At 30.3% G+C, this 16,410-nt stretch overlaps 1 protein-coding gene across 1 annotated transcript in view; it reads left to right on the top strand.

Annotated features, from left to right (window-relative positions):
* The window catches only part of Epha6 (EPH receptor A6), an 800,746-nt gene extending 796,849 nt beyond the window's left edge, over positions 1–3,897 (top strand). Inside the window, exons 17-18 of the mRNA XM_048803856.1 lie at positions 273–422; positions 1,636–3,897. Of these exons, the coding sequence (XP_048659813.1) occupies positions 273–422; positions 1,636–1,750 (265 nt within the window). The 3' untranslated portion in view covers positions 1,751–3,897. The remainder of the gene's footprint in view (positions 1–272; positions 423–1,635) is intronic.
* The last annotated feature ends 12,513 nt before the right edge of the window (positions 3,898–16,410 follow it).

Below are 16,410 nucleotides of genomic sequence, written 5' to 3'. Positions count from 1 at the left end.
AAAAAAAAAAAAAAAAAAAAAAAAAAAAAAACGATAGAAGATGTTAATTTCTTCAAGATCTATCAAATATAAGATCCAACTGTGGCAAAAAGCAGAAAAAAGACAAAAGATTGACTTGATCAACAAATGGGTTTTTTATTATTAATTTGCATAACAGAAAATTGGAGGATAAAAATACTGGATGTTAACAATATTGTAAAAGGAAAAAGAAAACCTTTATCTGACTTTTTGTCTGGTGCCTATGTTTTTGTTTTGTTTTGTTTTCCCCATAGAATGCCAGAGTCTCCTGGTGAAGTTTCTGAATATCCTTTGTTTGTCACAGTCGGTGACTGGCTGGATTCTATAAAGATGGGGCAATATAAGAATAACTTCATGGCAGCAGGGTTTACAACATTTGACCTGATTTCAAGAATGAGCATTGAGTAAGTGGTACTAGGGTTATTACTGTAATTAGATGTCTATTTAGGGAATTATAAATTCAAATGCTATATCAATAACACCTTTTCTAAGGTTAATATGTCATTTCTTCTTTAATATTTTATTTTTTAGATGTAGATGGTCACAACATCTTTGTTTTATTTTTATGTGGTGCTGAGGATCAAACCCAGGGCGTCTCATGTGTTAGGCGAGTGCTCTACCGCTGAGCCACAACCCCAGCCCTTAATATGTCATTTCTACCATCTCTGTTGTTCTAGTTGAAGTTGGACATTACATTTTTAACCATTATTTTTAGAAAGGATCAAATAGCTTTTAAAAATGTTTTAAATGCTTTCTAAAATGTGTACTACTCTTGTTCACATCTATAATGTGAACAAGAGTAGTACACACAAACTACATGTAAATGTAGTTTTACCTTATTTATTCTTCATATTTTCTTCTTACATAATCAATAACTACTACTACCTTTGTCAAATTAATACAATCTTATCATGTCACTCCAGGGCTCCTCTTGTTTATTACAATGGCCAGACATTTTCCATTGTCTCAAAGATCATTTTTTACCTATGTGCAATATAAATGCTGAACGTGTGAGTTTTTTCTTAACTAGATATTAAAACAATTAGATTGAGCCATTGTTTTAAAACAGTAATAACAATTTCATAGTTCAACCTAATGGCATTTTTTTCAGATTATTGAGAAATCAAGAACTCAAATGGAATCCGTATTATACCTTCTGCCTTGCATACTGATCATTTTGCTACTACTGTCGCAAATTTATATAACGATCTAAATCATATATAACCTTCAGCCTACAAAATATCTGAACATTTCATAGGTACCTAGATATGAAATTTTCCCTGTATCATTAAGCTTGAGATTAACTTATTATACATTCTGTGTGACCAGATAGAAGAAAAAAAATAACAAACTCTCACTGTTCGTTTATATTTCTGTTAACAATTAAACTACACAATGTTTGGCAAGTGTGACCTGTTGCATATTTAATGTATCTAAGCATTCGTTTTCTTTCCTTCTCTCTCTCATTTTTATAAAATGCAAATGTTCATTTTCTCTTTTTATCTCTCTTTTACTTCCTTTCTTGGTCTCCAACCCCCCACCCCTTCTCCTTCTTCTCCTTCTCTTTCTTCTCTCTCTCTCTCTCTCTCTCTCTCTCTCTCTCTCTCTCTCTCTCAGTGACATTAGGAGAATTGGAGTCATACTCATTGGACACCAGAGACGAATAGTCAGCAGCATACAGACTTTACGTTTACATATGATGCACATACAGGAGAAAGGATTTCATGTATGAAAGTACTACAAGCACCTGTGTTTTGTGCCTCAGCATTTCTAAAAGGAAAATGTCCTCTCTACTATTCTCTCTTCTGATTCTCCAAACATTACTTCCTAAACCACGGTCTCCCATTCAGACTATGGCTGCACACCTTATGTTTCTGCTTCCAACCTGGATTTTAAATTCATGCTACATAGGTCCTCTCTGAATAGCCTGCAAATAAAATCTTGGCCCACTTCAGATTATCATTACACAATGATAAATAACCCAGCATGGATGTGTAACTTTGTATAGAAGTATTTGGGAAGTGTTCATGGACTTAAAGGAATCTGTCCAGATGTAGCATCCTTAACGATGTATGTAGAGTTTAATGGTAGATGAGAAAGAAATAGTTGACTTTTATTTCCTATTTTGTGATCTAGTAACTTCCAAATTGACATTAATATTTATTTTTTAGATAACCTTACTCAATTTTATGGGTTGTATTGTTGCTTTATTTTTTAATAGTTAAACTGTTGGTGCCTGATGTTATTAGAATGATTTGCCTAAATGACCAAGGATTCCATGTAGTGCATTCTTGTCAGGTGTGACTATGGTGAGAAGGGTGTATTGGGGAGGGAGCGGGAGAAAAATACTGTGCTTTTAAATCTTCTAAGGTTGGGTTTGTCTATATTTTTTTAATTAACTTTATAGTGTCCTACACATTTCATAGTAGGTGGTAGTTTAGAGGCTTTTCCCCTCTAATTTTTTTACTATTGTGTATTTCTCTACTATGTTTTGAAGATGATCCCTAGAAAGACCAAGAGTGAGTCCATTGCTCTAATAGCTTTCATAGAGTGAAGGATGGAATAAACCCATGTCTGTTCCTTAGCTCATCATCACAAGTTTGCAAACATAATTATCAAAGAACTGAGAAAAGTGGTTGTTTTCGGAATTGGTTTGAATAAAAAATATAAGATTATAGCCTTAGATTTAATATGAAATGATTAATTAAAACAGTATTTTATGATAGCTATGTGGTAACCTAACAAAATAAATGTATCCAGCTGACTGCTAATGGTGTATTTTGCAAGTTTAAAAAATTTTATGTCTGTTCACAAAAATAGTTACATTAACATGCTGAGCTATTTTCAAGGCCTTCTAAGAAATAAGTATGAATACTGCAAACTGGATTTAAATAGATTTTACTGAGCATATATATTGTGTGTCAATCTGTGTCCATAATAGTTCACATAAAAATGTGAGCACAGCTAAGGTGTCTTGTCACAATCTTCTGAGAGGCTTGCAACAAAAAGGCAAATATATTTTCTCAGTGAGTTAGGCTGCGTCAGTTTATCAAAATAATGCTGTTTTAAGTACAAATTCAATTATAATGTCAGCTGCTTCCTGTAAACCTATAAAAAATGACTACCATGCTAGGTGAAAGAGTAAGGAGAATGTGGTAAGGTAGAAAAAAATACAAAGCAGATTGTCTAAATATGATGATTAAATAGATTGGTTTTTATTTTATTTCAAAGATAAGATTCCCTACCCACATTCTCAAATTCTGACTTAAAGTACATTTTTTTTTAATCATAGTAGTGTTCCTTGTATTTAAGGAAGCTCACTGTTTCTTTTTTTTCCTTATTTTAAGATTTTATGGATTATCCCATTATACTAGAACCTTCTACATATTTTCTTTTGCTGATTTATTTCCTTGTTTTTGCCTAGAACAGCTTAATTTTTCTCATTCTGAAAAACAAAAATGCAGAAAGCTAGAATAAAGTCTTTAGAGTATTCTATAAGTATACTTTAAAAAAAAAAGAAAAAATGAGTAATCCATCACTTTTTAAGTGTCAGAAATAGCTAGCCACATTTTTCAGCTGTCAACCTGCATGGTCCTGTATTACTCATAGACTATCTGCAGTGTGCTTGATACATTTACACAGATCTGGATACATTTAGAGAAAATATAAAGCTTCCATATTTATCTGTCTTCAAGTATATATTAAATAAGAACAGAAGTAAACAGATGAAATTTATTAATCATATATATTTATTTTTATAATACAACAAAAGAAGGTATTTAGGAAAATAAAATATTGAATAATATGGTCTTCCATATGACTCTGTCAGCAGCATCTGTATACCTTGATGAAATAAATTCTATTAGAGTATTTAAATTATATGGAATGGATATTAAGTAATTGAAAGATTAAAGATCTCTGTTAAGAATATTTGTCTTTAAAAGGTCTGATGATGCTTTTCTTTTTTTTTTCTTTGCTAACAATTTGTTACAGATTGGAAAATTCCTTTGTCATTTTGTCTCTCAACCAATATTCTCTTTCAAATTACACTTTACAGAACTATAAATGTGATAAAGATCTACAAATGTGATAATCTTAAGTGTAATTTTGAACTTCATCATACAGTAAGGTTGAAATATATATGCAAAATTAAACAGCAGCATTAAAATATAAGGATATTTTTTCTTTACTACCTACCAATCATGAAACCCACAATCCCAGGGATATTATAACATTCAGTAATAACTACAAGTAAAATGCCAAATTCATTTGGAAATTTTACATGAAACATTTCAAGATTTACTGGTGCACATATTCAATAATTAAACTTCCTTAATATGCATAAGTATAGACTTTAACTCTATAAAAGTAAATGAGTAACTTCCATAAATCACAAGTCTTCAGGAATAATTTTTGATAACTAAAACATGCATAAAAATTCATGTACCTGCCTTTACAAAATTTCCTAGTCTGTGTATTGAAGGAGTTTTTAAATTTTGAAAGTCAGAAAGTTGAAGAAACCATTTGTATTTTATTTTCTGGGTAGTCAATTTCCAATCCATAGTCAACTTATTATCTCATGGTATAAGACATATTTGGAAAAAAATGTAAAAATAATGTACAATCAGGTAGGTAGATGAGGCATTTAAATAATTAAACTAAAAATGCAATCAGAAGGGCTAGGGTTGTAGCTAAGTGGTAGTGTGCTTGCCTAGCAAGGATGAGGCCCTGGGTTTGATCCTCAGTACCACATAAAAAAACAAATAAATAAAATAAAGTTTTTAAAATGGTATTTATGAAAACATGCAATCAGAAATTATAAATTTTGGCCTAATGGGAATCCAGAATTTCAGTAGATTTTCAGAGTTATATAATAACTATCAATAAATAAGTTATGGATGCCATAACAAAAAAGACTTATTTCATGATGCATTAATCCTTAAAAATCTATTAAGCTATAATCTGAATAAAGCAGCTTCCAGTTATAAATTTAATGCTGATCTCAGTCCATGAATTAAAAACAAATCCAGTTTCAGTTCTTAAATAGCAAAGTCTTTACAGAAGGTCATTAAAAAAGTGATAGTGGAAAATAAATTACATTACATATCATCCAAACACATTTCCTAAAAATCTGTTTTGATAACTTTCTATATTACATTTCTGCTCTAAAAAGCAGTCAGTTAAATTTCTTAAAATTTTCATCCATACTATAATTTTTCTATTCATTTATTAAATTTTATAACACTATTTTTCAGCCTCTTTCTTCTTTTTAATTGCCTCATCTTGTCTCATCCATTCTCAACTTCTGTCACTACATCTTGGATCCTTATCAGAATCAGAGTCACAGCAAATCTAAAAAGGTCTTATAGATCGCCTTAGAAAAGGATGAAGATTAGGGAAGGTTGCAAAAATTATGCTTTTAATATGTTAGATCTTATCACACAAAGGGGAACACTTGCATTCACAGAGGGTATGGGTTCTGGCTTTGCCTTAGCTGAAAATTAAGTATGCTAGGAAGTAATTTTGAAATGAATTATGATGTTCCTTTTCTGTAACTTTGGCTAAGGAAGTTTAATATTAATTTAAAAGAAATTAGAGGCTGGGGTATAGTTCAGTAATGGAACATTTGTCTAGCAAGTGAAAGGCCCTGGGTTCAATCCCTAGTAACCACAAAAAGAAATTAATATTTTACAAATCAAGAGCTCTGATTATTAACTCACAGGTGGTATCTATGTCTTTATATAGAAAAGAGATTTAGGGACTAGGGATATAGCTCAGTTGGTAGAGTGTTTGCCTCCCGTACAAAAGGCCTTGGGTTCAATCCCCAGCACCACAAAAAAATAAACAAACAAATAAATTAAAGTTTAAAAAAAAANAAAAAAAAAAAAAAAAAAAAAAAAAAAAAAAATACAAAAGAGATTTGAAGCAGGTGTGTCATACTTCTTTTAGTATGATCACCTTAAATTTTCCAAGCTCAAATTTCACAAAATACAAGAAACTCATGTTTCACACTTAATGGAAAAGTTTATATGCTTTTTATATGAAACCTCCAAAAGGTAAAATTAATAATGTTGTTCCATCAGAATATCCAGCACTATAGTCACTTATTAAGTGAAATTATTATGAGATTATTTATAATATAAGTGAAGCGCTTTTTATTTTATGATCAACATTTTCAATTTTTTTTCAAATTTTTATAATGCTAAGCAAAGGCAGTATAAAGTGTTTTTAGTTCAATTTACAAATATCTATTAAATGTCCCCTATATGCATAAAATTTTATGCAAAGATAAATTTGAATATACTGTTTACCTTGAATTAACTCATAAGCTTAAAATTTAGAGGTGAGAGCCTATTTGCAGTTTGCTATGGTTGCCATATCACTTGGGGTTAGATTTTTACACAGAACAAAACAAAAATTGGTCTATTGTGAATTGGATTTGTAATCCCTTTCAGAAAGAAATGTTTCTCTAATAGAGTCTCTCTTTTCAAAAGTTGTTCCTCATCAAGAGTCATAAATTGATATTGTATTGTCCAGTCACAAATATTTCAGTTCATATGTAGACCCACTATCTCAAAGGTGTTGTCAGTTAGAAAATATCATTCTTTATTCAAAAACAATTCTGTAACTAAACTCTTCCCAAAGCTATTACTGGCCCTAGTAAATTTAACAATAAGTGTGAACTTTAATAGTTGCACAAAATCCTTTCAAATGTGATCCAAGAGAAAGGGAAGAGATGATTACTTACAACTAAAATTAACATACTACTAAGTGAAATAAAGGGAAAAAATCTTACATTGCATCAAAGTAAATATCTTACTCTTGTAAAAAGCCAGGTTTGTCAAAAATTTCTTAGGACAAAATTTAATTTTTTCTTGTTATAAGGGGATGTGACATCATATGCAAGTCTTATGGGAAAACAGATCAAAATATTCAGAATATTTAGGTCATAAAATGTAGTTTTAACTAATTCTCTTTTTCTGACTAACAGATTCAACTTAAGTGAAATTATTATGAGATTATTTATAACATAAGTGAAGCACTTGCATTCTTTGCTTTTAATTCAAATATTTTGTGTGTCTGGCACTTGCTTTTCAGAGAACCTAAAATATATCTGAAAGTTTACCCTTAGCTTATCAGTGTTGATTCAAAATTACTATATTAAAAAATAAAACAAAAACTTAAAAGAAAGCTTTGCAATTACTAAGGGCAGCAAAGCACTACTAAATAATAAACTTCACCTTTTAAAAAATAACTTAGCAAGTACAAAGTTTGTGGAAGTTAATGATACTAGTTACTTCTAGCTTATTTTATTTTTGTACTTTCCCACTGAAAGCAAAGTTTCCTTCTAAACAAAACAAAGGAAGGCTCTTGCATGAATGTCCATGCCTATTAGTCAGACTACCAAATCTCTACATAATTAAAGGAATTTTTTATAACTTTATTTATTTATTTATTTATTTATTTATTTATTTGTTTGTTTATTTTTATGTGGTGCTGAGGATCGAACCCAGTGCCTCACCTGTGCTAGGCAAGCACTCTACCACTGAGCTACAGCCCCAGCCCCTTAAAGGAATTTTTTATCCGTTTAATTTTAAGAGAAAAATCTCAATGAATTCCTCTACCCTTAGACAGAACCGGTTCCTCCCTAAGAATAACAAAGACATTAAAGAAATATAATCTTACAGAGTAGAATGAAAGTTAGCTCTTAAATATAATACCAAGATATGATTTTTACTTTTTCCCCCCAGTGCTGTGTACTGAACATAGGATCTTAAACATGCTATGTGGGCTTTCTGAGTTACTTCCTAAGCCCCAAGATTTCAACTTTTATTAGCAAATAAAATACAAATTAATACAAAAATTTTCCCAGGAGTTATAAATTAGAAAAGTATTGGAATTAATGAAAATTTTAAAACACTGTCTTTATCCACATTTCTCTATCATTTGTATCTTCTGACTATATTTAATTTTTCATAACTCATTTTAGTTATACTATTATCAACTCAAGAACACAATGATGACTATCCTAAGGATTCCTATTTGGTTGATCTCAGAGTCTCTATCTTATTAACCCTACTGAAGGGAGAACTATCTTTATCACCAAATAAGCATTAGTATAAAGAAACATTAAGGACATAGGAATTACAATTTTTCATTTTCAATTATCCAATTAAGATTTATATTGGGCATTATTATTTTGAAGATAGGTACCCTTATTTTCATGAGTTAAATATGAGCTCATATAAAAAGCCACACTAATATTAACCTTTCTATGTTTTCCCATATTTATAGTTAGTTCATCCTTAGGACAGTCTTAATTTTCCTTTGTTCTAGAAAGACCCAGAATCACTTAAGTTTTTGAAATCATGATGGATAGCATAAATAATGCTAATTCACAAAAATGAGTGACATACTATTATTTTCAAGTTTTTACCTAATTTAAAACATTCTCTTCTACTGCTTCTGTGATTTTAAAATCTCTCTTCGACATTTAGTTATTTGTAGAATAAACTGCATGGATTTTAGGTAAAAACCACTTTTGATATTTTTCATATAAACATATCTTCACTTAATTAGGGAAGCCAGAATTTAATTAATTCTACTAGCTGAACTTTCACACAAACTTTTGCTCTTTATAATTCTCATACAGTAATACCATTATTAAAGACATAATGAAGATTTTCTTTAACTATGCATGCTTTATTTCCATGTATTATTTTTCTCTTTAAAATAAGTCTGCTTAAAATGTGGTCTATAGAAACTTTATGACAAAATCAATGACCACTTGCTTGCTAACAAATTTGTAAGTGAACAAGCTATTATTCTTTCAATGTGACTAAGGGCTGATGTTAAAGTGTTTTGAATATCTATTGGTATATTATCTAGAACTATTATTGCCATATCCTTAGAGTATCTTTAAGATAATGCTGCCTATTATGGACAGTAAATTATTGAGGCTTTTAAAAATTTTCTGCAATATATAGAAAGTAAGGTTTAATGTATATAAAGATTTTTCAATGGAGTTTTGAATCTATTTAATGTGTTCATTCTTCCCATGCCATATATGTCTTCAAAGAAAACTGTATTAATATACTATGCAAAAATCTAATTTTCTTCTTATAAAAATTAGAGCTCTGGTATAATTTTAGGTTTTTCAGGCCTCCAAGATTAAAAAAAATTAAAATGTGAAATGGAACTATTTTGGTGGAGGGTGTGGGGCAAGATACTTGAACAGGGCCAACAAATGTGAAGATGAGTAACACTTGATTTTAATAATTCCTCTGTGTGCTAGATTTATGGTACATTATTAATCATTTTGCTAATCAAAGTCCATCTTATATTGTAACATTTAAAATTTGAATATATGTAGGATATAAATGTCTTTGGACATTTCTCATAAACCATACTTAATTTTTATTTTGTGTGTAATGTAAATTTCAACCGTTACTTTTTAAATTTGAAGGGATAATTGTTAATTATCTATATTTTCTAAAATGTTAGTTATACCTACTATATTAACCTCATTTTTGAAAAATCAGAAGCAGACTATGAATATAGAACATGGCAACAGACCAAATACACTTCAAATTGAGGAAAACACAAAAAGTAATGGGATAGTTGTGTTAAAATTGTTGCTTATCTCATTTTAAACAAACAACCAAGAAAAATAAGAAAAGAAATCTATCAGGGACTAGGGCTGGAGCTCAGCGGTAGCACACTTGCCTGGCATGTGTGAGGCACTGGATTTGCTTCTCAGCACCACATATAAATAAATAAAAATTAAAACTGTATCAACAACTAAAAAAAAAAAAACTTTTAGAAAAGCCCAAAGGGAAATTATGTCATGTTAGTTACTCTTACTGTTAATTTTGAAACTGAGAAAATTTTGAAAATGAGAATCTCTAATAAGTCCACTAATAGTTATTTAAATGTATATCAATATATAAAATTAGGAAAAGATCTTATGAAAATACAAAAAACAGAACAGAGTTTAATTTTTAAAATTTTATTAATAAGGAAAATGATCAAAATTCTTAACATTTCTGTACTCTGGTTTTTATTTCTAAGGCTTATCTAATTTAAAATTTTGCTTAACAATCAAATATATTATTATACATTGAATATTGGACTGTGAAAATATTTTATATATATTAATGAATTATCCCATTCTATTATTCAATTAAGAGCATCTATAAGATACAGATGAACGAATCAAAAGGGTTATTTTTTAACACCAATTGGTCTTTTAAGCAGTTGTATAAATGTTATGTAGTACTGTTTTAAAATATGGTACTTACATATTAATTGTGATCTTTTGATCTCCAAATGCTTAAATTTAGATTACACTTCAATTGCACTGCATATTTTATATCTTCATTCAGTCTCATAATGCTTGTAACTTTCCAGTTGTCAAAGAAGTTGAAACCAAATTCCATAATACAATGGCAAGAATCTCTATTCTTTCTTTGAAGTCATTCTTCTTTTATTTATTACTGCTCAGATATTTCATAGAACATTTGCTTTCTCATGAATAAATGTATGCATGGAAATATAAAAACACAATCTTGATAACCCTACATTAAATGCAATCACTAAATATCTGTAATTTAATATAAACAACAGAAAATCATGATTTGTCCAAATCTCAGTGTTAATTTCTTTACACTCTGAAATGAATATAACAACAACAACAAAAATATAGGAAGTCATGTCTACTGCTGTTCCAAAATTATAATTCCTAAATTTTAAAATATGATAACACTGATAAATTTTAAAAATATATGTATCTGTAAATTCATTCACTCATCCAACTAATGTTTATTGAATATTACCTCATACTAGCGTCCTTTTCAAAACTCTGAGGATAAATAGTGACCAAGACAAGCAAAGTCCCTGTCTCATGAAATTGACTTTCTAACAGTAAAAACACACAACAAAGATATAATGATGTGTTGTACTGGTAATTATATTAATCATGTTACATAGTATGACATTGACTCCTTCACATTAATTAGTAACTGAAATCTCTAGACATGACATTTATATTGATACCAGAATAACATGAAGAAAATAGCCATGAGAAAATCCAGGGTAAGAGCATTCCAGGCAGAAGAAATATTAACTATGTATGGGAATTTGGAGTATTTGAGAACAGTATATAAAGAGAACAGTGGTACACAGTAATGAGGCAAAGAAGGAGGCAAAAAGGAGATAAGGTACAAGGACATGAATAAGGCCACTGGAATAATTTAAAAAAGAAAACACTGACTTTTGTTAGGATGGAAGTAGTGGAGATGAAGACAAGTCATGGACTTTGGATATGTTTGGAGACAAGGTTTGCTAATGGACTGGGAATGAGGGATGAAGAGAGAGAAAAAATCAAAGCTAAATTCCATATTTAGGGAATAGACAATTGATTCAATGGTGGTAGAGAAGAAGCGGATTTGGAAGAAAAATCAAGTCTGAGATGACTAATGCCTGAGATGACTGTTAGATATCCAAATTGAGCTACTAAGTAGACAGCTGCATCTGAGTTCCAAGGAACATTTAGGAGCAGAGATTAGGATTTGTAAATCATCCATATATACATGGTATTTAAAGTACAGAACCTAGGAAAATCCTATAGATAGAGAAGTGTGCCTAGGATTGAGCTCCAGGGCACTGCAATGTTTAGAAGGTGGGCAGAGAATTAGAAACCAACAAAGGAAACTAAGGAATGTTAAGAAAGAAAGAAATGCAGTTAGTCATTTGGATTAAAGGTTTTTAATCCAAATGAATGTAATTCAATGTATTGGAATTTAACAATATTTATTCTTTGGATTTGAAGTGAAATTAAATTGTGAATGATGGAATAAGATTGCTCTCCAATTTTTTGCTGTTCTAGCATAGCCAAAATCAGGATTAGAACAATGAAACTGCCCTTTGATTTGGCAACATTGACAAGAGCAGTCTCTCTCAAGACCTCAAAAAGGGCAGTTTCTGTGAAACCATGAAATCAAAGCCTGACTGAAGTGGATTAAGAAGAGAGATAAGTAAAAAGCAGACTCAGAATCTATAAAGAATTCTATCAAAATGTTGTGTTGTAAAGGGAGCAAGTGAAAGGAGCTAAGGCAGTAGGTGAAGGGAGATGTAGGGTCAAGAGAGCTCTGTGGAGATTTTTTGTTCTTTTATTTACATAAAGGATACTAAAGCATATTTATATACTAATGAGAGTACTTTGGCAGACAAGAGAAAACTGATAATGCAAGAGAAAAGATAATTATGGCAAAGGCCTGGAGGGGTTAGAATTCAGAGCACAAGTAGGAAGTTTAGTTTTTTATAGGAGCAGGGACATAAAACTCCAATAAGAGGGAAAGCTGACTTTGTAATATGCAGGTAGATTAGTAGATTTGTGGTGGCGAGGTAAAGATGTTACTATGTGAGTAGTTTAATTTTACAAAGAAAAGTCAATACAGGGGTGATAAGGGAGTATAGACTGGAAGAGAGATACATAAATAGTTGCAGAATAGGAAAGTGAATATAGATGTATGTCATATATACATACAGACATAGTTAATGGGTATTTGTGTGTTAATACAGGATAGAAAAAAACCTAGAAAATATTTCAAAGCATCTTTATTAAATATAAGTAATTTTATTGGAAGACCTAAAACTTTTGCTTTCCAAGGACTCTTGATAAGAGTCAAGTGATTGAGGATTTCTTAAATGCTATAGATACTTCTCATGTTTTTTTTTTTGTCTATTACAGAGTAAATGGCAGAAATAATTTTTAGCCATTCATTATAATCTGAGGCCTATAAAATTGAAATTAGCCAAATCCTGAAAGATGTATATTGTATTCTAAACCTGTCAATTTTCCTGAATACTATTTTGGAGGTTTTGAGCGCTCATCTGAATTTTTAAAAATAAATAAAGACAAGTGAGAACTAATCTTTAGGTAAAAATTATTATTTTTGTTTCATATGGAAAACATAAATAGTTTCTATAATTTGGGAGAAACATGTGGGCAAGATGGTTGTTTTGTTCATTGCTTCCCTCCCTATTCTAACATAAGGATATGATCTTTTAATAGTGCTTGGTGATTTATTTCTGGATAGGCTGTATGAAATTCAATGTATTGGAATTTAATGATATTTATTCTTTGATTTGATGTGAAATTAGATTGTGAATGATGGAATAAGATTGTTCTCCAATTTATTGCTGTTCTAGCATAGCCAAAAATATAAAGATAATATGTGTACATATAAATGTGTATTTGATTAAACACTTTAGATATTTAAATGGCCATATCAAATTTTAAATGGTAGATGATATCAACAGTTGCAGTGCACTCAAAATAATAGCTCTAAACACCTTTGTAGCACAAATCCTAAAGCTTAATACTAAATAGCATTTTTCTATAAAATACTCAAGTAACATCAGTCTAGGTTGAGACATTTAATCCTTCATAGAGCTATATTTGACTAAGGGGGAAACTGCAGCTAAAAATATTTTTTCCTTCCTATGTGATTCTTTCAAAGTATCTCTTAAAGTTACATAAAGCTGTTTATCATTAATTAAGGATTTACACTATACTCATCTACTTTTACAAAAGGAGGGGAAGATCTATTTATGAAAATAAGGAAGCGCAGCACTACATTATTATTTTTCAATATTGGTATTTTATCACCATTTAGAGCTTCAATATATGCCTTTCACTCAGGATCCTTACACAGCCTATGTTCTCTTTTCTGGTTGTAATCACAATATGGTAGAGATAAACACAGTATAACGGTGTTAACTGAACTGCAATCCTACCTATTATCTACTTTGCTATACCAGTAAAGTAGTTCAAATTTATTTGAATGTGGTATTGTTTTCATCTTACAAAAATCTACTATAATATTATGATGTTCCATGTAAATTTTCATGTGCTGGCATGCTTACAAGTTAATAGTGTTATAGAATGCTCAGCTCTCAACATGAGAGATTGTTTGTGGTGAATTGCATTACATGTCATCTATTTGCTGAAAGAATATGATGTTTAGCAAAACTACCTGCTGAGCAACATAATAAGATTTTTGTACAAAGTACAAATTAATAATTATTGTATTTTATTTTTCTATGATTTCCTAAGAGGAATTATCAGGGTCTTACAGATGGAGTAAGCCTGTTTATTAAAATATATTAGCAAATAAAAGTTACAGTTCTGGTGGTTGAATTTGTGATGTTTTTGTATTGATGTATTCCTAATGTAATTTATTTTTAGTTTATGAAATGTAGATATTCTTTAAGCTACTTTAGTAATTCTGAATGCAAAATCATAGCTGTAGTAATTAATAATGTCATATTGTCTACACATAAATTCACATGAATCATAATAAATTATACATATTTTTAGTGACTTTACACTAGCAAAATATTTTCTGAGATTCAAGTGAATTAAATTTTTTATTGCAGAGGTACTACTGTACACAAATTGCAGATAACAAAAGACACAGAACATCTCGCTGGTCAAATACAGCTTTAGACCATCAATGTTTGTTCCAAAAACTTCCAATAAATTATAAACCAGAGATTTTCTATATTCTTTTAAAAGTTGCTGGTAAGAAAATATGTTAAAAATATCAAGAATTAATCAGAATAGTGTTATATTCAATGTATCTTCTTCTCATCTTTTTTTATAAGTTTGCTACAGTTCCAAAACCCAGTATGAAATTAAAACTGGCCAAAAAACAATCTAAAACTCTTTTCTCTTGCACATATATATTATGTAGTTTTAAGAAAATTACATACCATTTTTAAAGCTTGTTACTCTCAATCTAACTTCTTAAATGGAATGGAACAATTTTATGTTGAGCCTCTGAGTGTGCTCAACACTCAGAGCATTTTCAGTTGGCAAAGTACAAAAACAACAAACTCAATCATATTAAATATTTGTCATTTTTATTAGGATGACATTTTCCAAATTGGGTAAACTGTTTGTTTCATGACAACAACTATTTCATCTCTAATAATAATAACAATTATCTTTTTGTTTACTTTTTCTTGTTAAGAAATATCTATCTGCCTAAGTCTACTGTAAAGTTGGTGCTCAATCTGCCTATTACATTTGTAGTTTTCACCCAATGTTTTGTACTATGTAAAAACATGAACTCAACCTAAATAAGAAAATAAGATCTATCCATGAAAGTTTTCTAGAACATGCGATTTCTTCTTAACTGAGGGGAAACAAAACAAAATTGTTGTAGTCTATCTACCAGCAAATAGCTTCCATCTCTTATTAAAGTGAGTACAATACTCAGAAACAAAGAAAATTGATCAATACCTACCAGTAAATGCACTCAGGGCCAGAAATTAAAGGACCATGATATTTAATAATTGGGTCAAGTAAAAAATTTCAGAACAAAGGAAGGCAGGAAAATATGTATTGAACACCTATGTGTCAAACAGTTATACTTTTGTTATCTCTTTAATCCTCAGAAACAGTAGACAAATTAGTATGTTTTTGACGGTGAGGAAGATGAAGCATAGAGAAGGGTTAACTGGCCTAAGGAGACACCACAAAGCATAGTATATTTCATAGTATGTTTTCTACAAACACACTATGTTAATACTTTTAGATATGCAACTACAGGATTTTTGTTTGTTAGTTTTTGCTTGCAGCAGAGTCACAGCCCAGAACACTTCCTTCACTGTAAAAACAGCTACATTTGCAAATTTCCAAAATCAACAAAGAAAAAATCCCCCATCATAATATGTGTACAATCCTCCCCACCATCATTATATTGATAGAATTTCTTTTTCACCCTTATAGTCCATTTAAATAGGCCAAATTAATTGATAGGCCAAAGAACAGGTAGAATAATAAACGTAACACTAATTAGTAGAAAAGGAAAAATAAAATCCCATACTCATGGTAAATGAGGGAAATGAAGAGATGAAACTTCTTTAAAGAACATTTAAATCATGAAAGCCATTCATGGAGAGGTGAGGCTGATGGGACTAGATAGACTGAAAGGCTGGCAAAAAAAAAAAAAAAAAAAAAAATTCTACATCTTTAAAATGACTACCAGTGTGAACTGTGGGGGAAATGTGGGGGGAAGTATACGTGCACATATTTTGAGGATCATTAGTCTCTACTACAATAATACACACGTGCAATTTAAGAAAGTGGCCAACTTTTAAATACAGCGGATTAGATTTCTGGGGACCATAATCTAATCACAAAAGATTAGACCTGGTGGAAATCACTACAGGAGACCAGAGAGCTAAGAAGCAGGAGTACAAACTAACTTCCTTTGCCAAATAATGTCTTTTACTTTTTATTTTCCCTAGCCTAAAAGAAAAAAAACACGCTATTGACAGTAACTATACTACTTTTTTTTTTTTTTACAAATTTCTCTCCTC

This window comes from Marmota marmota, unplaced genomic scaffold, assembly GCF_001458135.2.
Source record: "Marmota marmota marmota unplaced genomic scaffold, marMar, whole genome shotgun sequence".
In the NCBI taxonomy this organism is placed as follows: Eukaryota; Metazoa; Chordata; class Mammalia; order Rodentia; family Sciuridae; genus Marmota; species Marmota marmota.
Note: the sequence above shows the minus strand (reverse complement) of the source record. Positions and strands in the feature narration are given on the sequence as shown.